Source organism: Scyliorhinus torazame, chromosome 1, assembly GCF_047496885.1.
Source record: "Scyliorhinus torazame isolate Kashiwa2021f chromosome 1, sScyTor2.1, whole genome shotgun sequence".
In the NCBI taxonomy this organism is placed as follows: domain Eukaryota; kingdom Metazoa; phylum Chordata; class Chondrichthyes; order Carcharhiniformes; family Scyliorhinidae; genus Scyliorhinus; species Scyliorhinus torazame.
This window is the reverse complement of record NC_092707.1, coordinates 69773085-69798828: the sequence shown is the minus strand read 5'-3', so window position 1 is coordinate 69798828 and position 25744 is coordinate 69773085. Positions and strand designations below refer to the sequence as shown.

Below are 25744 nucleotides of genomic sequence, written 5' to 3'. Positions count from 1 at the left end.
GTGTGCGAGGCTGGGACTGATACAGCTGAAGGTAGTGTACCTTACAAGATCGTTGAGCAGCCGGCTGTTTGAGGGGGTTGAGGATGTCTGTGAGCCATGTGGGTGGGGCCTCGCGAATCATGTACATATGTTTGGTCCTGCCCGAAGCAGGAAAGGTTTTGGAGGACAGTGTTCAAGTACCATCTCGGGGCTTTTACATGTGAATGTGGAGCCCGGTCCCCTCGAAGCCATACTCAGGATGTCGGACCGGCCGGAGCTGCAGGCGGGTGCGGGGGCAGATGTTTTAGCCTTCGCCTCGTTGATTGGTCGCAGGCGGATCTTGTTGGAGTGGTCAGCCTCTCCACCCTGTGCCTTGCATGGCGATGGGGGTCTGCTGGAGGTTTTGACCCTGGAGAAGATGAAGTTTGTGCTGAGGGGGACGAGTGATGGGTTCTACAATTATTGGAGTTTATTCATCATGCATTTTTGGGAGTTAGTTCATTTTGACTGTTGGGGGGAGAGGGGGCTGGGATGTTTTGTTTGGGGTTATTTTATATTGTAAAATTGTTGAAAATTTGCTGAATAAAAATACTTTTTAAAAAAAAAAAAAAGACTTTTTATCAGCTAAACGTTATAGCTTTTGTTCAATTGGCAGAAATGTGTCAGATTTAAGAAAATCAAAATGAACTATTGAGAGCATTTGTGCTCACCTGATTTTGGATTGCATATTTTCTCCTTGCATGACATGCCCTTTTACCTAAATCCAGAGAGCTTTGGGTCCCTTGCACAAGGTGCAGCTGGATCTTGATCAATTAGAAAGTGAAACTTCCACGAGAAAGCAATCTCAAGTTTTCTGCTGCTTTTGTAGTCAGGACCACTGAAAGCATTGACTGGAATTGAGTGAAAAGGAATTTTTGAACTGGGTGACTGGTCTATCTCCACATTTGTATTGCAAAATGAAGTGATCAATTCTTATATTGTGCATTGCAGAGAGGCCTGGCTCAGAGGGTAACTTGGTTGAATGTGTTTATTTTTCCTATTCCTACCCTGCAGAAGATAGTGATTTATCAGAGATCTGATGAGCATGTTTTGAGCCCTTCTAATTGACATGTGCCATAGGCCACCCACTACGTCCACCCAATATGCCAATTGATGTTAGTGGAGGATAAATTAAACAACCTGGTTTAGTGCACATTTTATTTGGCAAAACGTATTCACTCAAATATCCTTCATCAGTAAATCTACTGGAGAGGGTGGTACAGTTGGATTGTTACTTCGAGTTGGTCTTGACTGACTAGTGATTCATTTCATATAGGGTGTCAAATCTTTTTCAATATTCCACCTCATTTCAGTGAGCAGCCTATTGAACTTTTAAAACACCACTTGTTATTTCAAGGGAAAAAGAATCTCATAAATTGGTGCCTTTATTCACTCTATTAATGTTCAAGGATTTGACGTTGCACAAACATGTATTTGCGTGTCTTAAATTGATTATGAGCAGAATCATGATTTATTAAAAAAATATGATGCTGGTCCAAAAATCTCAACCATAACGTCAAACTCAAATAAAAGGCTTATACTTCAGGAAATTATTTATGGAAATGGTCATTTTAACATGTTTCAATACAGTTTATTTTAAAGCTACTCGTAGGTTTTTGATTGCTTCATTATTTTTTTTTAAATTCCATGATTATGTTGGTAAACCAGTGTGCTGTGTCACAGAGTTGTCTTGCAGCATTTTAAAGCTCTTTAACTGCTGAACAAATTGTACACGGTGGATAAATATGAAACAGCTTGAAATTGAAAAAAAATTGATATGACAAAAGTCTGATTTTCTATCTAAACAGGGCAGGATGATGCACATTTTGCCATCTACAATAAAAAAGGAAAAAGTTGAAGATGTTGATGCATTAGGTTCCTCTACATACAAGAAAAGCAAAGCAGCAAAAGATAAAGCCAGCAGTAACAGGTTGGATATTAATGCATTGAAATTACAGATTCAAGGACAGCACAGTGGCACAGTGGTTAGCACTACTGTCTCACGGCGCCGAAGTCCCAGGTTCGATCCCGGGTCTGGGTCACTGTCTCTGTGAAGTTTGCACATTCTCCCTGTGTTTGCGTGAGTTTCACCCCACAACCCAAAGATGTGCAAGGTAGGTGGATTGGCCACGCTAAATTGTCCCTTAATTAGAAAAAATGAATTGGGTACTCTAATTTTATATTTAAAAAAAAGAAATTACCGTTTCACATGGTGGTGCCACACAAAAGGTTGCTGCATAAACTAAAGATGCAGGGCATTGAGGGTAAAGTGGTAGCATGGGTAGAGGATTGGTTAACTAACAGAAAGCAGAGAGTGGGGATAAATGGGTGTTTCTCTGGTTGGCAACCTGTAACTAGTGGGGTCCCTCAAGGATCAGTGTTGGGCCCGCAGTTGTTCCCAATTTACATAGACGATTTGGAGTTGGGGACCAAGTGCAATGTGTCAAAGTTTGCAGACGACACGAAGATGAGTGGTAAAGCAAAAAGGGCAGAGGATACTGGAAGTCTGCAGAAGGATTTGGATAGGTTAGGTGAATGGGCTAGGGTCTGGCAGATGGAATTCAATGTTGCTAAGTGTGAGGCTATCCATTTTGGGAGGAATAACAGCAGAATGGATTATTATTTAAACGGTAAGATGTTAAAACATGCTGCTGTGCAGAGGGACCTGGGTGTGCTGGTGCACGAGTCACAAAAAGTTGGTGTGCAGGTGCAACAGGTGATTAAGAAGGCTAATCGAGTTTTGTCTTTCATTGCTAGAGGGATGGAGTTCAAGACTAGTGAGATTATGCTGCAATTGTATAGGGTGTTGGTGAGGCCGCATCTGGAGTATTGTGTTCAGTTTTGGTCTCCTTACCTGAGAAAGGACATATTGGCACTGGAGGGAGTGCAGAGGAGATTCACTAGGTTGATCCCAGAGTTGAGGGGATTAGATTATGACGAGAGGTTGAGTAGACTGGGACTGTACTCATTGGAGTTTAGAAGGATGCGGGGGGGATCTTATTGAGACATATAAAATTATGAAGGGAATAGATAGGATAGATGCGGGCAGGTTGTTTCCACTGGTCGGGGAAAGCAGAACTAGGGGGCATAGCCTCAAAATAAGGGGAGGTAGATTTAGGACGGAGTGTAGGAGGAACTTCTTCACCCAAAGGGTTGTGAATCTCTGGAATTCCTTGCCCAGTGAAGCAGTTGAGTCTCCTTCTTTAAACGTTTTTAAGAAAAAGATAGATGCCTTTCTAAAGAATAAAGGGATTCGGGGATATGGTGTACGGGCCAGAGAGTGGAGCTGAGTCCACAAAGATCAGCCATGATCTCATTAAATGGCGGAGCAGGCTCGAGGGGCCAGATGGCCTACTCCTGTTCCTAATTCTTATGTTCTTATGGTAGTTATTCAGTTGATAGCTTACGTCTTTGGTCCTAAACGCTTTGCATCCTATAGTTTCATCTGAATTGCTTCACCAAAAAAAGAGAGATTCTTCCTTCATTGTTGTTTTCTTTTACAATTGAGCAACAAAATGTTGAATTTTGTAACTTTTCTTGCAAATTTCAGACTATTCTGTTTTATATGCATATGTGAGATACATTTTAAATGGTCCCAAGATTCCAAATGTAATGTGCCTGACTAATTGACAGTGAACATATGGCTACGTGCATTGATTGCAGCAAACTGGCACCAAAATGCAGTCTATGTGGTGTAGGTTCAGCCACAGTGCTTTTGGGAGGCAGTTCCAGGATTTTAACTCGGCAGCAGTGAAAGAATGGTGATATGTTTCCAAGTCAGGATGGTGAGTGACTTGGAGGGGAACTTCCAGCTGGTGGTGTTCCTATGTGTCTGCTTCCCTTTGTCCTAGATGGTAGATTGTAGGTTTGGAAGATTCTTGGTGAGTTCCTGCATTGCACCTTGTGGATGGTACATACTGCTACCATTGTTCTTCGGTGGTGGAGGGAGTGAATGTTTGGGAATCGGGTGCCAATCAGGCAGGATGATGGTGTTGAGTTGCTTGGGTTGTTGCACTCATCAGGCAAGTGGGAGAGTATGCCATCACACGCCTGACTTAAACTTGTGGACAGGCTTTGCGGAATCAGAAGGATTCCTAGCCCCTGACCTGTTTTTGGAGCCGCAGTCTTTATATGGTTTGTTTCCGGTCACTGGTAAACCCCAGGGTGTTTTCCTTTGTGCTAGGTATCACACCAATCAGTAGAGAGTCGTCGTCCCGTCCCCCCCCCCCATTCCTAATGACTCCACTTTTGCGAGGGCTCCTTGTGCCAAACATTTGCAATCGCTCTCTATCAGCTTTGGAGTTCACCTATTTTGACCATGTTTGGACTAAAGCCAGGAGCTGAGTGTCTCTGGCAGAACCCAAATTGAGCATCAGTGGGCAAGTTATTGTTTGATAGCACTGTCGTTGTCTCCTTCTTTCACTTCACTGATATTGAGAGGAGGCTGATGAGGTATTTGGCTAGGTTTGTTTTGTCTTGCTTTTTGTGTACGGAACATACCCGGGCAATTTTTCACGTTGCCGGGTAGATGTTGTAGCTGTACTGCAACAGCTTGGCTCGGAGTGAGGCATGTTTTGGAGCACAAGTCTTCAGTACTGAATATTGTCAGGATCCATAGGCTTTGCAGTATCCAGTGCCTTAATCTTTTTCTTGATCTCGAATGGAGTGAATCAAAATGGCTGAAGACTGGCATCTGTGATTTGGGGGCTCTTCAGAGGAGGCCAAGATAGTTCATCTACTTGGCACTTCTCAGCCATATCTTCTGCACTGATGTGCTGGGCTCCTCCATTGAAGATGGGGGTATTTGTGGAGCCTCCTCTTCCAGTTTTACGATGCAGCACTGCAGAACTTGGATCCGTTGGTTATGGGGTTGTTTAGCTCTTTCTATCAAATGCTGCTTGGCATGCAAGTAGGCATGTGTTGCAGCTTCACCAAGTTGCCATCCCAATTGTAGGTATTTCTGGTGCTGCTCCTGGCATGCCCTCCTCCACTCTTCATTGAACCAGGATTAATCACCTACTTTGATGGTAATGGTAGAGTCAGTGTATGCTGAGCCATGAGGTTAAAGATTAGACCATAAGATGTAGGAGCAGAAGTGGGCCACTCGGCCTATCGAGTCTGCTCCCACATTCAATGAGATGATGGTTTATTTTAAATAACCCTCAACTCCGCTTTCCCACCTTATTCCCATAATCCTTGATTCCCTTACTGATTAAATATTTGTCCATCTCAGCCTGAAACATATTTAGTGACTCAGCCTCTACAGCTCTCTGTGGTAAAGAATTCCCAGATTCACTACCCTCTGAGAGAAGAAATTCTTGCTCTGTCTTAAATAGACGACTCCTTACTCTGAGATTATGCCCTATGATCTTAGATTCTCCTACAAGGACCCACAGCGCCTCATAGTTGCCCAGGCTTGGGTTGCTAGATTTGTTTGCAATCTATCCCATTTAGCATGGTAGTGCCTCACAACACGCTGGAGGGTATCCTTAATGTGAAGACCGGTCTTTTATCTCCATGAGGACTGTTCGATGGTCACTTCTACCAATACTGTCATGGAAAAATGCATTTGTGGTAGGCAGATCGTTGAAGATGAGGTCAAAAATATTTTTCTCTCTTGGTTCCCTCAACATCTACCGCAAACCCATTGTAGTAGCTATGTCCTTTAGGCCAGTCCGGTCTGCAGTGGTGCTACCAAGTAACGCTGGACATTGAAGTTCTCCACCCAGAGTACATTCTGTGCCACCCTCAGTGCTCCCTCCCAAGTGGTGATGTAGCGGGTGGGAGGGGTCATGCTGAGAATTCATTCACATTTACCCAATTGAGTTGAGATTATTTTGGTTGGCGTTAGAAAACTGCATTGCCTGGGCTAAAATGTTCTTTACTTCAAGAGATTAATTGAAGGAGATTTTTTGGTGTTAGTAATCTCTAATTTCAAAATGTAGCCCAGTCTATTTAGTTTAATTTAAGAGTACTTGCTAATGCAGTATTTGTAGGCCTACGTTTCCATCTCTCGATTACTTTTGATTTCCACAATCACCTGACTGTAGGTTGAAGGAAGGTACATTTTAAATGAATAACATCAAACCGACTCCATGCTATCAGTGATGCTCTGATCAGATCAGTTAAGTGTACAGTAATCAGCAATTAGCACTTTATTTTCTGTCGACTCTTTCTTGAAAGTCATTTAATTCAAATGATCGCATTTATATTTTTTAACTGCTAACTTTGAACTCTGTTGTTTATATTGTTTATTTCAAGTTACCCCAAATTAATTTTTTGGGAAGAAACAGGATTTTTAAATTTGTGAAATTTATTTATCTTTATGTGCTATGATTGTTTTCCTTGTACTTTTCAGCTCACACAACTGGAACAGCTTATTTATGGGAACTAATGCTGTTGCTGATGCAATAGCAGCAAAATATAATGCTACAAAAAGCCAAGTGCTTAATCATGTAAGTTTTAACTTGAATGGCACAAGCAGTTTTGTGTAAGTCACATGGCTCCACCACTCACAAATGTATTGTAAAATGGGAATGCAATACACTAGCACTTTTTGCAGCACTGTGCATCATCCCTACTGAAATAGGATAAACAAATGATTTGCGAGGTGGTGTGCCTTATTGTGATGGACCCTCTGATGTTTCAAAAGCACCAATTTACTTGAGCATATGAATGAAGTCAAATAATTTTCAGCTTCCATTTGTGCTTTTTTAAAAACTTGAACAAAAAGATGATTTTCTTAACTTTTATTTGTTTTGTTGTTAATATCCTCTTATGCTCTGAAATTCTTTTTTTTTGGTAGGAAGAGAACAGGACTGGGTGGCATGGTGGCACAGTAGTTAGCACTGCTGCCTCACAGCGTCAGAGACCCGGGTTCAATTCTGGCCTTGGGTGCCTATCTGTATGGAGTTTGCACATTCTCCCCGCAACTGCGTGGATTTTCTCCGAGTGCTCCGCTTTCCTCCCATAGTCCAAAGATAGGCAGCTTAGGTGGATTGGCCATGGTAAAATTGCCCCCTAGTGTCCAAAAGATGTGTGGGGTGGATGCAGTTACGGGGGTGGTGCAGGGAGGTGGGCGTATGTTGGGTTTTTCAGAGGGTCGGTGTGGACTCGATGGGCCGAATTACGGCCTCCTGCACTATAGGAATTCTGCAGTCCTATCCTGACAGTTTTTTCTCTTTGATTTATATCTGTTTTTATATCCCACTTTGATTTATATCTGTTTTTCACCCCCCCCCCCCAACATACACAGACACACACACAACTCCTATATCCATCCTTAATAGTGTGCCAATCTGTTGCTCCCTTTGTAGCATGCAAAACAGCAGTTACAGGGGAGAATAATTCATTAAGATAAAGGCAAATTACCGCGGATGCTGGAATCTGAAACAAAGACAGAAAATGCTGTAAAATCTCGGCGGGTCTGGCAGCATCTATAGAGTGAGAAACCGAGTTAACATTTCCGAGTCTGCATGACTCTTCGTTAGAGTGAGTATCAGAGGAAGAGTCATCAAGACTCAACGCTAGCTCTATTCTCTCCACAGATGTCCGACCTGCTGAGATTTTCCAACATTTTCTGTCTTTATTGTTGAAAATAGTTTCTGTCTGGACTGTACGCAGAACAATACTTTTCACTGTACCTCTGTACACATGACAATAAATAAAATCCAGTCCAGTATTGTCTCGCAAGAGGAGGTTTTGAACTCTACTTATTTCGCCAAGCAGTTCAATGATCTGCTTCTGGAATTGTACGGTGTCTCAAGTTGAAATCAAATTGTCTTGCCCAAGGGCACAGACCGACAAGTTTATCTGATGCAGAAATGGTTTTGTAATTCCGAGTTAAAGCCCAAGCTAATTATTTTGTAAATTGCTTGGATCTTGACTCTGGATTTGCACTATGTACCAATGTTACAGTTGTCCTGTAACAGTGCCATAAAAATCTTCATTGAACAAAAGTTTGACAAAGTTTTGCTTGGCTCACTCTGTTTAGTCATAGATACTGTAGTGTTGGTCTTCCAAGATATCATGAGCTCTGAAACCTCAAAACACAAACAACGTTTCCCATTTGGTCAGTTTAATCTTTGCTGCCGTTTAAACTGAACTATAAAAAAAGAAAAAATCGCTGGCTTGCATGGAGATAGGGATGTAACATTGGATTGGATTTGTTTTTGGTCACGTGAAAAGTATTTTTCTGCGTGCAACTCAAACAGATCATTTAGTACGAAAAAAAACCAACGTAATAGGGCAACACATGGTACACAGTGTAAATACATAGGCACGGATATCAGGTGAAGCATACAGGAGTGTAATATCAGTCAGATCAATCCATAAGAAGGTTGTTTAGGAATCTGGTAACAGCAGGGAAGAAGCTGTTTTTGAATCTATTTGTGTGCATTCTCAGACTTTTGTATCTCCTGCCCGATGGGAGAAGTTGGAAGAGTGAGTAAGCCGGGTGGGAGGGGTCTTTGACACATACAATAAATATGAGATTTGTAAGATTTGTTCTAACCAGTGGAATCTGGCTGAACAAAGATGTATCAAAAAGCAAAAAATGGGGTACACATTGCTCAGGATTCAAAATCCATGTTCCAGATATAAACTAATGGATACCATTTTTTCACATTAATGACTTTTGTACTATTTATAGGGTATTTTTGGGGTCTAGCATATAGTTCTCCTCATGATTTAGTTTTTACTGGTAGCATTATAGGAAGGATGTGAAGGTTGTTAAGAAAGTACAGAGGGCGATGGTACAGTGATTAGCACTGTTGCTTCACAGCGCCAGGGTCCCAGGTTTGATTCTTGGTGCTCCGGTTTCCTCCCACAAGTCCCGAAAGACATGCTGTTAGGTGAATTGGACATTCTGAATTCTTCTTCAGTGTACCAGAACAGGTGCCGAAGTTTGGTTACCAGGGGATTTTAAAGTAACTTCATTGCAGTGTTAATGTAAGCCTACTTGTGACAATGAAGATTATTATTATTAGGAGATTTTGGAGAATAGTTTCAAGGATGCAGATTTAGCTGCAAGTTTAGATTGGAGTAGCTGATTGTTCTCCTGAAGCAAAGGAGATTGAGAGAAGATTTTATAGATGTATACAAGATTATGTTTGACTAAGATGCAGGGCTGCTGTGAGGAAGAATTTTTTTACACAGCAAGCAGTAAAGACCTAGTAATTATTGCCTCCGAGCATAGCGGAAGTTCTGTTTCAAAAGGAAATTGGATGGTTACTTGAGGAAAATAAGCTTGCAGGACTATGGAGATGAGGGCAGTAGAGAAGAAATGGGGCCGTCTGGATTGCTCCCGCATGGAATTGATGGGTTGAATGGCCTCCTATTTTGCCGTTATGATTCTATGGGAATTCCCACAATATGTACTGCTTAAGGTGTTGCTTAAGGGCTAACCTATTTGTTCAGTGAATCAGTGTTCATGGATTTATACATCTCTTTGGAACTCCTCTGTTTGTAGCTTTTCAACATTTCAAAAATTATTTGCATATATTTTTTAGGGGTCCAAAATGGATAATCTCATATTTACTGTATGTGTTGAAATTCATCTGCTAGTTTTACTCACTCACTTAATATATCAATGTCTCTGTAATTCTGTGCTGCCGCCTACACTAACTGTGCTATCAATGTTTGTGGCATCGGTAAACTTGGATGTATTGGCTTTAACTTGTGTTATCTATGTCACTGACAAATATAGTAGATAGTTAAGGCCCCAACAAAGACCCTTGTGGGACACCTTGCCACTCATACATTTAAACAAAGTACATTTTTAATTTAATTGTTCAGGGGATCTGGACATCGCTGGCAGTGCCAGAACTTACAAGGTATGCAGCAGATTTAGAAAAATAATTTCATTTTTGGTGAAAACCTGCCACCTGCTGTGTTCTTGTGTGATGACATTCACACAAAAGAATTTGAGCTATTGCTCAATAAAGCTGAAATAATTAGCTGCACTGGATCATTTTGATCAAATTTGATGGCTAGCGCATGCTATATAAATTTACGCAGGTGATGAGATTAAGGTAATAGTCTTGTATTTAAATTTGGATAGCGTGAAGAAACTGCCGGCATTTTATTAATCACTGCATGTCCTAGATGTTTTCTTCTCTCGGGCAACTGTTTTGAACAAATGTGCTGACCACTTTCACAGATACATCGACTCCACATTTAATTTTGCTTTGATGTTTTGAAGGAAGGACAAGGCAGTGTTGCAGTCCGCATGGCCCTGGGTGAGACTCAGATCGTACAAGAGACCAGGCAGTTCTTGGTGGATAATGGAGTTAGCTTGGACTCCTTCAGTCAGGTAAGACAATTCAAATAAATACAGCTGACATTTCAGACAAGTGTTAATAACTTTGTTGATTAATGCATTAAACTGTAACATTACTGTATTTTTTTCAGTGTTGCTGAAGCATAAAGCAGGCGGTAATTAATCTCTTGTCCAACAGCTTGAACATGTTTTCCATCAAATATAGTTGCAGAAAAGGAGTACAGGAAATCACAACCAGTACTTCAGTTCACAGTTTAAAAATTTTGTTTTTTCAAAAAATCTTCTTTTGTCGACAAAATGCGGATTATAAATCCAAAGACTGAATTGACTCTTACGAGTTATTTTGTATTTATTACCTGTTTCTAATATTCAATATTTAACAAAGCATTTCAATTGATAGGTGTGCTTTTTTTTTCCTGGTAGATTCTCCCCAGTGTGAAATCTAACTTTATCACAGGAAAATAAAGATTAGAAAATAATGGCACAATGAAATTTTGAATTTTTTTAAAGTCCCGATAGGAATTAACATGTTGTATGTTATTAATAGGAATATAGGATACAAGAATGTATCTTGAATACATTCAGAACTTGAATATTACTGAGAGACAGGTTGGTGAAGCTATTTTATTCTTGCATTCGCCAGGAGAAACACACACCAATTTGTATAGGAGAAAAGGGGGCGCTGATTGATTGATTGGCACCTTTGATCTGATTGGCTGAGGTGTTGCCATGGAGAATGCAGCGTGGAACTACAGGCTCCGCATACTGTGTAATTCAAAAAAGACGCAAGGCTTAAACATATTCCTTTGTTTACAGAGAATGGGTTCCAGTGTTTACAGAGAATGGGTTCCAGTGTTTACAGAGGATGGGTTCCAGTGTGTAAATGTATGCCGCTTCTAGCAAGCGCAAATGAGCTGCATTACAAACTTGATTGATTATCTTAAATTAATTTGAATGTAGCTATTGGCTCCTTCAGGATTGTTCTGCAAATGCTGCCCATCGTGAAATCACATCTTAAGAGTCAACATTTTATTTTGGATCTTGCATGCAGTGGCTGGTTGAGTATGGTCTGCACTCTACCTATTACAAACAGCTGGAACTTGTTGATTGATTTTATCAACCAATCATTGGGACGTAAGACATTGCACCTGGCATTACCTGATGCTACAAAATTGTGTAAAACATCTTTTGGATTGGCGGCTGCATCTTTAATAGTGGAAAATACCACTCAGCTTGCCACTGTATAGTAGCTGCCTGAAACGGTTTGCTTAATCTGTTATTTACATTTTTGAGAAACTTTGCCTTTCTAGGGCAGTTTGAGGTAGACTGGGCACTTTTCAGGTATGGAAGTGGTGTCATTTACCCCATTTGTGAATTTGCACCCAACAATGATCAAAACGTGGTAGCCATTGCCCTGCTGGATATCTGATGTGCTTTGTTTCTCCATCAAACTTACAAGATGTGCAAATGGCTAGGGCCCTATTGCTGACAGGGTCAATTTTATAGCATGTAGAGCTGTACAATAATATTAGTGTCACAAGTAGGCTTACATTATCACTGCAATGATGTTACTGTGAAACTCCCCTTGTTGCTACATTCTGGCACCTGTCCGGGTACACTGAGGGAGAATTCAGAATGTCCAATTCACCTAATAAGCATGTCTTTGGGACTTGTGGGAGGAAAATGGAGCATCTGGAGGAAACCCACACAGACCTAGGGAGACCGTGCAGACTCTACACAGACAGTGACCCAAGTGGGAATCGAGCCCGGGACCCTGCCGCTGTTAAGAAACTGCTAACCACTGTGCTACCGTGTATGAATCTCAACAAGTATATTGACAGATGAAGATAGACTTGAGATAGACAATAGTGGAGAAACGACTGGGGAATTTCTCAACTCTCACATCGAAGGAAGGGAACGTGCTGGACTGCTCCATCCCAAATGTAAATTGGAGTGCTGGATGGAGCGTATTTAGCTATGTAAGGAAAAAAGCCTAGCAAATGCACCAAAGGTGAACTCAAATGGACCAAAGGCTGCCTATTTCACTACTTAATAAAGGGAAAGAGCAGGAATAGTGTGACTAATTGGATAACATTTTCAAAGACCTTGCATGGACATGAATAGTCAATTGGCCAACTTCTGTGACTAATAACTCAGCATGTAATTGTAATAACAGCCCTAATTTTTAAATTAAGTTCAATACAATATTTTCTTTTGCATGATATTTACATGTACATTTCATACATTTCTAGGGTTCTGGGAAAAGAAGTAAAACCGTTATCCTTGTAAAGAATATTCCTGCAGGAACACAAGTGGATGAATTGGAAAAAGTATTTAAGAAATATGGAGACCTTGGACGGGTTTTGCTTCCATCAGCTGGTGCAACTGCCATTGTGGAATTCCTGGAACCTACAGAGGCCAAACAAGCATTTACAAAACTTGCATATTCCAAGGTACATTCCATGAAAGGACCAGCATAAATCCAAATTTATTCTTGTCATTGAAGTTAAAGCTTCAATGGTGCAAGACAGAGCTTTTTAACCTGGCACCATTGATTCAAATAACCAACAAAGACCGGCAGTTCACTGGTGGAGGGATTCTCTGCTTCTGCCAGCAGTACACCCCTGACCTTGGGTTTTCTGGAGGTGTTCAGTGGTTTCATTGAGCATTTCCATTGACAGCGGTGGGAGCAGAGAAACCTGCTGCCAGCGGACGCCGCACCATCCCACTGCCAGGAAACAGGCGGCTGGGAAGGCGGAGAATTCCATCCCTCATTAGAGAAGTGAACCTAAATGGAGCTGCAGTTCCAGATTTCCTTTGGAAACTAACAAAGCACTGGGACTTATGTCTAGGGGTGTGGAACTCCAAGCTAATGAAGCTGTATTAGATTTCTGTAGGACCTGGTCAGAAGCAATTAGAATACCGTACACACTTCTGGGGCAAAATTCTCCCCCAACGGCGCGATGTCCGCCGACTGGCGCCAAAAACGGCGCCAATCAGACGGGCATCGCGCCGGCCCAAAGGTGCAGAATGCTCCGCATCTTTGGCGGCCTAGCCCCAACATTGAGGGGCTAGGCCGAAGCAGGAGGGATTTCCGCCCCGCCAGCTGGCGGAAATGGCGTTTGTTGCCCCGCCAGCTGGCGCGGAAATGCGGCGCATGCGTGGGAGCATCAGCGGCCGCTGACAGTTTCCCGGCGCATGCGCGGGAGCGTCAGCGGCCGCTGAAAGTTTCCCGCGCATGCGCGGTGGGGAGAGTCTCTTCCGCCTCCGCCATGGTGGAGGCCGTGGCGGAGGCGGAAGGGAAAGAGTGCCCCCACGGCACAGGCCCGCCCGCGGATCGGTGGGCCCCGATCGCGGGCCAGGCCACCGTGGGAGTACCCCCCGGGGTCAGATCGCCCCGCGCCCCCCCAGGACCCCGGAGCCCGCCCACGCCGCCTGGTCCCGCCGGTAAATACCAGGTTTGATTTACGCCGGCGGGACAGGCAATTTCTGGGCGGGACTTCGGCCCATCCGGGCCGGAGAATTGAACGGGGGGTCCCGCCAACCGGCGCGGCCCGATTCCCGCCCCGGCCCAATCTCCGGTACCGGAGACTTCGGCGGGGGCGGGATTCACGGCGGCCAACGGCCATTCTCCGACCCGGCGGGGGGTCGGAGAATGACGCCCCTGGTCTTCATATTACAGAAAGGACATGTAAATTGTTTTTGCATTTGCTTTATTGTTTCTAAGTATGGTGCTTGACAGAGATTGCAGCCAATAGGGAAGACCGAACAGGATGAGGCATTTCTCTTCAAGGATAGAAACTTAAAGGGTACAAACAATTGTGGAAGCTACAAACCTGAAACAAACATGAAATGCTGGGAATACACAGCAGATGCTCCATCATCTGTGGGGAGAGTAACATCTATCATCTGTGGGGAGAGTAACATGCAGACGACACAAAGGTTGGTGGAATTGCGGATAGCGATGAGGACTGTCTGAGGATACAGCAGGATTTAGATTGCCTGGAGACTTGGGCGGAGAGATGGCAGATGGAGTTTAATCCGGACAAATGTGAGGTAATGCATTTTGGAAGGGCTAATGCAGGTAGGGAATATACAGTGAATGGTAGAACCCTCAAGAGTATTGAAAGTCAAAGAGATCTAGGAGTACAGGTCCACAGGTCATTGAAAGGGGCAACACAGGTGGAGAAGGTAGTCAAGAAGGCATACGGCATGCTTGCCTTCATTGGCCGGGGCATTGAGTATAAGAATTGGCAAGTCATGTTGCAGCTGTATAGAACCTTAGTTAGGCCACACTTGGAGTATAGTGTTCAATTCTGGTCGCCACACTACCAGAAGGATGTGGAGGCTTTAGAGAGGATGCAGAAGAGATTTACCAGAATGTTGCCTGGTATGGAGGGCATAAGCTATGAGGAGCGATTGAATAAACTCGGTTTGTTCTCACTGGAACGAAGGAGGTTGAGGGGCGACCTGATAGAGGTATACAAAATTATGAGGGGCATAGACAGAGTGGATAGTCAGAGGCTTTTCCCCAGGGTAGAGGGGTCAATTACTAGGGGGCATAGGTTTAAGGTGAGAGGGGCAAGGTTTAGAGTAGATGTACGAGGCAAGTTTTTTACGCAGAGGGTAGTGGGTGCCTGGAACTCACTACCGGAGGAGGTAGTGGAAGCAGGGACGATAGGGACATTTAAGAGGCATCTTGACAAATATATGAATAGGATGGGAATAGAAGGATACGGACCCAGGAAGTGTAGAAGATTGTAGTTTAGTCGGGCAGTATGGTCGGCACGGGCTTGGAGTGCCGAAGGGCCTGTTCCTGTGCTGTACATTTCTTTGTTTGTTCTTTGTTCTTGTACCAGGAACGTTAGATCTATTTTTCCCTCCACAGATATCTCAAAACTTAAAAATTATAAATGGCTTGGGTAGATGTAGAGAGAATGTTTCTGCTACGGGAGAATCTTAAATTATGGGCTAAAAATCCAAAATAATTACAATAAATTTAGTAGGCAAATGAAGAGAAACTACTTTACTGAGAGTGGTTAGAATGTGGAACTTATAACTACAGAAAAAGGCAGATTGTTTTGATACTTCCAAAAGAAACTGAATGAGTGCATGAGAGAAAAAGGAATAGAAAGGTCAGTTTGAAAGGCTGAGAAGAGGCGGATGGAATTGGAGGAGACATGTAAGGAGGATACAAACCAGCAGTGACTAGTTGGCCTGAATGGTCTGTTCCTGTGCTGTATATTCTATCTAATTCTGTTCTTTGTAACGAGATTCTTATATGTGTAGGTTTTAAGTTTTACAGGTTAAGGGCTGCAAGTCTGCATTTTATTTTCCAGATGAGGAAAGAACCATGTGCAAACCATTTACATATACAGTTGCAATTGCTCATACAAAATTCTAAGCATTATTTAAAATGCATTTAGAATTGCCGTTTTGATTTGGAAGGAATGCAAGGCATTGGAACCTCATTTCTACATCTTTAAAATATAGTGGAATCATTTTCTATTTGTTTAATACCACAGAAATAAATAAGTATTCACAACTCTGTAGTTGTATTGCCAGGGTTTTGCAGGTTTTATCCATTGCTACCAAAGTGAAATATCTCTCTAATCCCTGTTAATATTTAGTTCCAGCATGTTCCACTTTACCTGGAATGGGCCCCAATGGATGTGTTCTGTAGCTCAAACCCAGAAATGAAGAACCCTGAAAAGAAACCGAATAATACAGGTAACTTCTTGTTGGCAAGGCCAGCATTTACTGCCCATCCCTAATTACTCTTGAGACGGTGGTGGTGAACTGTCTTCTTGAACTGCTGTAATCCATATGGTACCGAGACACCTGTCAGGAAAGGAGTTTCAGGATTTTGGAAGGTGCGGTCAAAACAGTCTTAGTGAGTTGCTGCAGTACATCTTGTAGATTGTACATGCTGTTGCCACTGTGCATCGGTGAAGGTGAGAGTGAATTTTGAAGGTGGTGGATGGGGTGCCAATCAAGCAGACTGCTTTGTACTGGGGCTGTCGAGCTTCTTGAATGTTGCTGGAACTGCACCCATCCAGTCAAGTAGAGAGTATTCCATCATATTCCTGACGTGCCTTGTATCAGGTGGACAGGCTTTGGGAGTCATGAGATGAGTTATTGACTGCAAAATTCCCATAACTCTTCTTTTAGCCAAAGTATTTATATGACTGGTCCAGGTCAGTTTATGGTCAATGATAACTCTCAGGATGTTGCTAGTGGCAGATTGAGCCATGATAATGCCATTATGCCCAAGGTCAAATGGTTGGATTCTCTCGTTGGAGATGGTCATTGCCTAGCACTTGTGTGGTATGAATGTTACTTGTTACTTCTCAGCCCTCGCCTGAATGTTGTTCAGGTCGTGCTGCATATGGGCATGGATGCATCCGTATCCGTGGAGCCATGAGTGGTGCTGAACATTGTACAAACATCCGCACTCCTGACCTTGTGATCGAGGGAAGGCAGCTGAAGATGGTTAGGCTTAGGACACTACCCTGAGAGTCCTGCAGTCATTTTATGGGACTAAAATGATTGACCTCCAACAGCCACAACCATCTTCCTTTGTGCTAGTTATGACTCCAACAAGTGGACAGTTCCCCTGATTTCTACTGACTCCAATTTTGCGAGGGGCCCCATGATGCCGCAGTCAGTCAAGTGCAGTCACTCGCCCTACCTCTTGATTCTGCTCTTTTATCCATGTTTGGACCAAGGCTGTAATGAGGTCAGGAGCTGAGTGGCAGGCTATTGCTTCATAATATGCTTCATAAGTATTACCATCGATGAACCCTTCATAATACCATCGATGAACCCTTCCGTCACTTTGATGGTGATCGAGAATAGACTGATGAGGCAGTAATTGGCCGAGTTGGATTTGTATGTTTTGTGAACATGTGTGGGCAATCTTCCACATTACCAGATAGTTGCCAATGTAGTAACTGTACTGGAACAGTTTGGCTAAGGGCACGGCAGGTTCTGGAGAACAAACCTTCAGTACTATTTCTGGCATGTTGTCAGGGTGCCTAGCCTTTGCAGTATCCAGTGCCTTCATCTGTTTCTTGATATCATACATAATAAATTGAATTTTCTGAAGACCGGCATCTGTGATCCTAGGGTTCTTAGGTGGAGACTGAGATGAATCATCCACTCGGTACTTCTGACTGAAGGTGGTTGCAAATGCCCCAGCCTTGTCTTTTGCACTGATGTGTTAAGTTCCCCCATTATTGAGGATGAGGATATTTGGGGAGCTGGCTTCTCCAGTTTGTTGTTTAATTGTCCACTATCATTCATGTCTAGAAGTGGCAGAAGTTGGATTAATCTGTTAGTTGTGGGGTTGCTTATCTCTGTATAATTGAATGATGCTCCCACTGTTCAGCATTCAAGTGTTGTTGCTTCACCAGGTTGGCACCTAAATTTTAGGTATACTTGCCTACCGGTTCTTGTGATGTGAGGGAGAGACAGACAGAGAGAGATGGACTGGACCAAGCCGCGCTCACGTAAGAGGGCCTTCAATCTACTTCAGGTCTACTTAGCTGGTATCTACCGGTCTCCCAGGATCTACCGGCCTCCCTGGGGAGGCTGCAGCTGGGTGCCGTTCAATACTGGTCCACACAAACGTAAACCAGGCAGAACGGCACCCGGGGGTCTCCCAGGCCATTGGTGGCTCCTGGGTGGCCAGGGATAGTGCTGGGTGGTCCCCTGGCACTGCCAGCTGGCACCCTGGCACTGCCAATGTGTCTGGGTGGCACTGCCAAGCTGGCAGGAACACTGCCAGGGTGCCAGATTGGGAGTGCAAAATGCCGGGTGACACTGCCAAGGGTCATGGACAGAGGGGGACCATGCCCATGAAAGGAGGGTGGTTATGAAGGGTGGGGGAAGTGCAGGGCAGGTAAGAAGGTGTCTCTATGAGTGGGGGTCCTGGAAGGGAGGGGCTGTAAGGGGGTGTGGTGGGGGGGCTGAAGAGGCATCTCAGCGGGGTGTCCTCACTTGGAGGGGTGTGGGGTAATGCCTATATGTGAGGGAGATGGGTGACATTGGCCATGGGTGGGGGGGCAAGCTCACTTGGAGATCAGGGAACCCTTCCAAAATGGCGGCCTGACCTCCGTTCAGCTCCCCAGTGATGAAAAAAATTTGAAGTGTAGGCTAAACGGTGATAAACTCTCCTGAGCTCAAAAAAGTGACTAAGTGTTGTTAGATAGAGGTGGGGAGCTCACCGGCATTGCCGGCAGGAGATTCCCAGCAAAACCCACCACAAATGACACTTGGAACTCTTTCCGTTAAATCGCACCCGTAATTTATCTTGCACAGGTGATATCACTCTTCCAAAATTACTTGATGGTAGCCACTGGTAATTTAAAAGAAAGTAATCAGCTATGAATTGCTTGCAGTGAGTGCACCATTGTGACTATGACAATAACTTGTTCACCACTGTCCTGAAGCATTTTGGGACCAGTTAGAGGCGGATTTAGCTCAGCTGGCTGGACAGCCGGTTTGTGATACAGAGCAAGGCCAACAGCAGCGTGGGTTCAATTCTTATACCGGCTGAGGTTTTTCATGATGGCTCCGCCTTCTCAACCTTGCCCCTCACCTGAGGTGTGGTGACATTTGGGTCAAATCATCACTAGTCAGCTCTCCCCCTCAAAGGGAAAACAGCCTATGGTCACGACCTGGGACTATGGTGACTTTACTTGCTTTACAACATTTTCAAAGTGCTTCAGCAGTCCAGGCACTCTTGAGTTAATCTGCAACACATTTGTACAATGTCATGAAATCAAAGTAGAACCAAGTAGAACTTAAGCTCTGTGCACACTCACACATCCTACACAAAACAAACAAATCCAAAGCCAACCTAAATGTCACATAATGCATGCATTTTATTCTGGGGTGAGGGAATTTTGAGCATTTTCTAACCTTGCATACCCATCGCAGTCTGACTCGCTCCCACACCATCACGGATGTCTACCTGACTCTACAGGTAAAATTTTGCATGTGAGGCTTTTAGGGATAAGGGAGATGGTGAGGTTAACTTTTATTTTCTCCTCCATATAGGAACCCTCTAACCTCTGGGACCTACAGGTTGCAATGTGGTTGCTCTCCTCTAATTCTGGCCTCTGGCGCATTCCCAATGTTTACCACCCTTTTGCTGCCTGCTGTGCCTTCACCTACCTCGACCCTAAGCTCTGAGATTCCTTCCTTCAATCTTTCATACCTCTACTGCTATCCTTAAGATTCTCCTTTGAAACCAACTACTTCGGCCAATCTTTTTAAAAATAAATTTAGATTAGCCAATTATTTTACTTTTCCAATTAAGGGGCAATTTATCGTGGCCAATCCACCTAACCAGCACATCTTTGGGTTGTGGGGATGAAACACTCGCAGACGTGGGGATGAAACACTCGCAGACATGGGGAGAATGGGCCAGGATTCGAACCTGGGTCCTCTGCACTGCAGTCCCAGTGCTAACCACTGCGCCGCATGCGGCCCTTTCGGCCAAGCTTTTGATCACCTGTGCTTTTATCTCTTTCTTTATGTCGCTCTGTGTCAAATTTCCTGATTCTCTGCAAAATGCCTTGGAACATTTTACAATCTTGAAGGTGCTTTCTGAATGCAAATTCTTGCTTTGGTTTTCAATAGATTGGAAAGATGTCAGTAGATTTTGCTAATTTTAAGTCTTTTCTCTGGATCCAGTACACTGTTACCCGATTGCACGCAAGTAAGTTTAGTTTTTGTACCTTCAAAAATGTATTTGTTAAAATAAAAATTGTATTCTGGAGGATGTTGTTCAATAAATTGTTTAATGAAATGAAAATCGCTTATTGTCACAAGTAGGCTTCAAATGAAGTTACTGTGAAAAGCCCCTATTCGCCACATTCCGGCGCCTATTGGGGGAGGCTGGTACGGAAATTCAGTCATAAAGGAGAGCAGCACAGCAGTCTTCGGAATTGCAACACAATTCTAAAAAGTGCGTCAAAATGAGAATAATATCAGAAATCGGGGTCTGAATCCTGAACTAAGGCCTGGTACCCTATTTTCACAAAATAACCCAGAATATTTTACTCAGTCAATTATAGAAAATTAATATAACACTAAATTTATATTATAAAATATAAAATTTAGAAAAAGTTTGGATACACAAAGATTCACCAAGTGAAAATGTGTCAGAACAGCAGCTGAGTTTCTTGAGTCAGAGAGATGGGCAGCGTAGAACATTAATGCGCATGCATGAATGTTTGAACTTGTTCAGTGATGTATTGTAAAGTTGAAATTCCAAGCATTGTCAATTTATAAATGTTGTAGGTGCTGTTTGTCATCACTTGAACGTTGTACGGTCAAGGACAACTTGTATAACCTCTCCTTCAGGTGACTCACCTGATGAAGGAGCAGTGCTCCGAAAGCTAGTAATACCAAATAAATCTGTTGGACTTTAACCTGGTGTTGTAAGACTTCTTACTGTGCCCACCCCAGCCCAATGCAGGCATATCTACATCATGGCTATTAGAAAAGTGATAGGACAGCTCACTGGAACTTCAAAATCAGATTGTTTATTTTAATAGCTCTGTAGGAATACAATAAGTCAGGGTAGCAGCTGTTTCTCTAACCACAAATCTTTTTGAGTCATCTTGTGTGCTTCATAGAAAGGGAAGGGACAGCCCCACAGCTGCCTGCCCCCCCCCCCCATCTCCCCAATTCCAGGAGTGCTGGCATTGAGGCCCTCCCTTCAGGTCCTGCCCAATTCTAGCCAGCATCAAGCCCCCCCCCCTGGTGAGTGACACCCCATGTCCCCCTCCCCCCTCAATTCTTCTCTGCAATGTCTCCGACTGCCAGGGAGCTCTAATGGCCTCTGAGTCCCCCGACATAGTCATCATACCTGGAATTCGATGGACGAGACCAGTAGTGATTCCCGCCAGCCTCAGATGCACCATCGGGGTGGAGGGAGATTACCGGGAGCTCGCGAATCTGGAGTCAAATGCTCTGAGCATACTTAAATGCTCATTTAAATATGCTCATCTGGTTTATGCCCAGCGAGTTCGTCAAACAGATTGTGTCAGGTGCCATGGACCGGGAGAATCACGCTCCGTTTGGAGGCCTGTTGCAAGCCCTGTTTAGGGCTCTCCCGCTATTCTCCCAGAATAGAGGGATGTGTGGCAGGCGCAATGTGGGCTGAGAATCGCCCCCCATTGTGAGACAAGTTTTGCATGAAAAATAATTTTACACACAGGCTTAAAATGCTACGTTTTCCAATAATTATCTCTGGAGATTTTTGTATGGATCATTGTAAAGTACATATCTTTATGTTTGTAATAGAATATGTATGGCATATGTCCATATGCATGCCTATAGTAGCTTTCAGTCACTGTTTTGCCGTTTTAATCTCACTTTAAATTTAGCTTTGTGGTTGTTTTCATCTAAAACAATGCTGTCACTCCAGTTTTTGAAAACATGCAAAACTGAAGTCTTTTTTAAAGGATGTCCTTATTTAAAAATATTCTGTAACTTATTATAGAATCTTAAAGCATCCAATGATTATTTGAGTTCAGATCACCTGAGAAAATAATAAAGAAGCAAAACAAAGCCTCTGTTGTCCAACAGGACACAATGCTTACTAAGTAAGCAGTACATATGACTGCATTGTATTAGTGACAGGCTAATACCTGTCCCAGTGCTCTCTTCTTTCTTCTTCAAGGACATGACTCATTTTGAACTTTCATAGTTTTTTCATACGTATATAAGGCTGCAACAGTGGCCTTTGGGGGAGGTGAGCCTTGAGCTTTAAGAATGAAAGCAGCAATGCCAATCTGGCTACTAGTCACCAGGGAGCTATTATCTTACTGTGCCGAGACCCAGGCCCTGTAATAATGAACTTCAGGGGAATGCTTAGCGAAGGCTGCAGTTCACTGATAATAGCTTTTGTTGTGCAGGATGTGCTTTGCATGCAGAAAGCCTCAGAATTTTGTAGCTCAAGAATAATGTAACTGCTTTTTGCTTTGCGTGACTGCATTTTATCGTGCGAGCCACAGATGGAGGTGCATTTAAATCTTTTTGCTGATGGATTAACTGTCAATGATTTATTAATTTCCCCAGAGTTGACAGAACCCTTACTTACTAAATTTAAGCATATGAAATATTTTAAATTTTCTTTCGGATGAAACAAATAGAAGAAATTAAAAACACCTGAACATTAAAGTGAACCCTTGTGTGTAGATTTTTAAAGGCATTAACATGTTAGCTGAAAAAGCGATTCATTTTTACAAGTGTTGGGAGCATTTGACTAGGGGGATTATTGCCACTGAATATTTTTCTATTTTATATAAATCTCTGTTAACTCTTAAGAAAGTGAATATTTTAATTTTCATCAAATATTATTGTGCTATCAAGGGTCTTGACAAGGTCATGCAAAGCATAGGTTGTCAACCTATGTGTGGTTTTACAATTCTATTGACACCTCATAACAGGGTTCAGCCAGGTTCACCAACCCCTACACCACATGTATTTGAATATGCCATATAAACTATATTTTTATTTTATGATCCTTGAAGTTGGCCTATTTTTCTTTGTGTTCATTAAATGGAAGCATTCCTTTTTAATTAATGCAAACTTGGGTTTTGTCTAACGTGAGATTGAAAAACAATCACCAGTGTGTTGGTTAACTGTAATACCTATGTCCTTTATTGCAACAGTTTCTTCACTAATGCATTTATGTTTCTCTATACTACCAAGTGGTGCACCCAATGCCCTTGTTCTCGTCTTGCTGTAAGGGATCAAGACCGAGTTATGCTCGACTTCTAGTAGCAGCATGTAGCAAGTAGTCGCGCACGAGGTGGCTCCCACCAGGGTACTTTATCTTTAGCCCTTGTCGCCCAGTTTATTTGGGGTGTTTGGGTTAAATTCATTTGATGGGAGAAGGTTCTCATATGGGGAAAATGTGCAGAAAGTCCAGGACAAGGAAGCCAGCAAGTAAAGAGTCATCGATGGATTTGAAGCCACTCGAGGCTCTACTGCTGAGAAAATGGCGGAGGCTGCTATCGCGACTCAGGTCACTCCACTGACGGCCAAGTTGCTTACAGGCATCTTGGCAGTGGAATTTAAGAAACAGCGGCAGGCTGATTCTGAGGGCCTCCACAAATCAAAAGAAGTGGCTCTCGCTCCTATTTGGTCGGTGCTGTTGGAGACTGATGAGACAGTAAAGGTGCATGGTGTGGCATCACAGGGTGTGGAGTTGCCTCTCTTGAAGCAGAGCAATCAGTTTATCTCTTGGAGGCTGAGATGGCAATGTTGGCTGGTGATGATAAAGCATTGGCTAGATGGGCCTTTTGATTGGCATGGACCAGTTTGGGCCGAAGGGCCTGTCTCCATGCTGTAGATTCTATGTTTCTAAGACTGCTTATCAATCCAGGATTTTCAGGAAGAATTATGCGTTTGCCAATGGGAATTCTATCTTTCCCCAATTCCAAATTGTTTTCTGCGTATGCACAACTTTGCAATTCAAAAAGGGTCTGGATGAAAATGTTCCTGGTGAGATGGTTGTAGATTCTTAGGGAAAAAGAAAAACATGGATGAGTCTATCAGGATGATCATCACTCTGACATAACTCAAGGGCATCAGGACACAACTTATCAAGAAACTCTTTTTGCCTATTTACCACAAACATCTGTATGCTTCCTTCGGTAATTCCATGACCTGTTTGTCAAAATGATGTAATCTTATTAATATCAGGATGCCCCTTTCATTTACTACCTTCCCTGGGCATTGTACTTAAATTTCTCCTACAATACAAAAGTCCTTAGAATTTAGCTTACATTTAAAAAAATGACTGCCTGGCAACATTAGTTGGCTGAAATTGCCGATTTGGTGATACTAACCTCTTAATTTGAAGAAAACTTAAGGTTCTGTCTACCGGCAATTGATGATATGAAGATGCTTCACCTGTTATAAGAACAAAGAACAGTAACAGGCCCTTCGGCCCTCTATGTCTGCGCCAGTCATGATACCTGTCTAAATTAAAATGTTCTGCACTTTTGGGTCCATATCCTTCTATTTCCATCCTATTCATGTATCTGTCAATTTGTCTCTTAAACGGCGCTATTGTACATGCTTCCACCACCTCCCCCGGCAGTGGGTTTCAGGCACTCAACACCCTCTGTGTAAATGAAACTTGCCTCGCACATCTCCTTTTGTCCCCTAGTAATTGGCGTTTCCACCCTGGGAAAAGGTTTCTGACTAAGATCCCAAGTCAATGCTCCCATTAATGTGAAGCATGAAAGGTTAGATGTGCAGCTATTAATTTTTGATTGTGGACGTGAAAGAAAAGGGAAATTGATCAATTTGTTTGTTACTCTGCCTGCTCTCAGTTCATTGAACTTCTTTGGTCAGCATTCTTTGGGGTGAGAAGAGAAGGGGAAAATTGGTATTCTTGTGTCCCCACTGTTTCCCTCTATTTGCCAAGAGAAATGGGGTTTTAAAGCTTCAATCTTGTTTTCTAACCCCATGCCTTCACCTCATCGAGGAGGTATGTCATGCCATGAAATTTTAAGTCTGCCTTTGTTCTGTGCTCTGCCTTGCTCCCTTTGAACAAGAACAAAGAACAATACAGCACAGGAACAGGCCCTTCGGCCCTCCAAACCTGTAACGGTCATGATATCAACCTTGGCCAAAACAATCAGCACTTCCTTGTGCCGTATCCCTCTATACCCATCCTAAAAGATGCCAAGTGCCAGCCAACCTCTAGCATTTCTTTTGATCATCTCTCCTAATACCTCTTCCTCTGGCACAGATTATCTGATTATTGTTCCAATCCCAGTTGATGGTGTAATTGGACGGGATGATCCCAGAATGGAACGTTGGCTCAAAAGACCATGACTTTTACTTATCAAAAGTGGGGGAACAGAGTCACAGGACCACTAATTAGTTTTAACAACAAGAAAAACAATTATTAAACATGAAAAGTTGGATTATTTTACAATTCTCATTTATTTCCCCCACCCCCTTAGTTTAACAAATGCACAGATTTTAAGATTGAATGAAATGAAAGTCACCATAGTCCCCAAGGACCATATGCTGCTCTTCCCCTTTGAGAGAAAGCTGACAGGTGATGATTTAACCTAAGGTTCACCACATCTTAGGTGAGGGGGCAATGTTGAGAAGGCAGGATCTTCATGGATAACCTCAGACGGTAAGGGAATTGAACTTGCACTGTTGGCATCGCTCCACATCTCGAGCTAACTAAGCTAACCGACCCCCTGTTTTAACACAGATTATAAAGTACATCTTAAGGCCAGAATGATCTCATGCACACACAATCCATTTTAAGCACACACTCTACTATGAACCCTAGTTAATGTCTGGATTTCTCCTCCGAACCCCTGCAGGTGAATTGTTACACAAGAGTTTCCAAACTCTACTCCCAAAATACACTTAAAATCTTCTCTCACAATA

At 43.0% G+C, this 25744-nt stretch overlaps 1 protein-coding gene across 5 annotated transcripts in view; it reads left to right on the top strand.

The window, feature by feature from the left end:
- The window catches only part of rbm19 (RNA binding motif protein 19), a 436673-nt gene that overhangs the window by 65185 nt on the left and 345744 nt on the right, over positions 1-25744 (top strand). For all 5 annotated transcript variants that reach the window (XM_072496461.1, XM_072496480.1, XM_072496442.1 and 2 more), the window contains 5 exons: positions 1827-1948; positions 6377-6473; positions 10220-10330; positions 12550-12750; positions 15928-16027. In XM_072496461.1, the coding sequence (XP_072352562.1) occupies positions 1827-1948; positions 6377-6473; positions 10220-10330; positions 12550-12750; positions 15928-16027 (631 nt within the window). The remainder of the gene's footprint in view (positions 1-1826; positions 1949-6376; positions 6474-10219; positions 10331-12549; positions 12751-15927; positions 16028-25744) is intronic.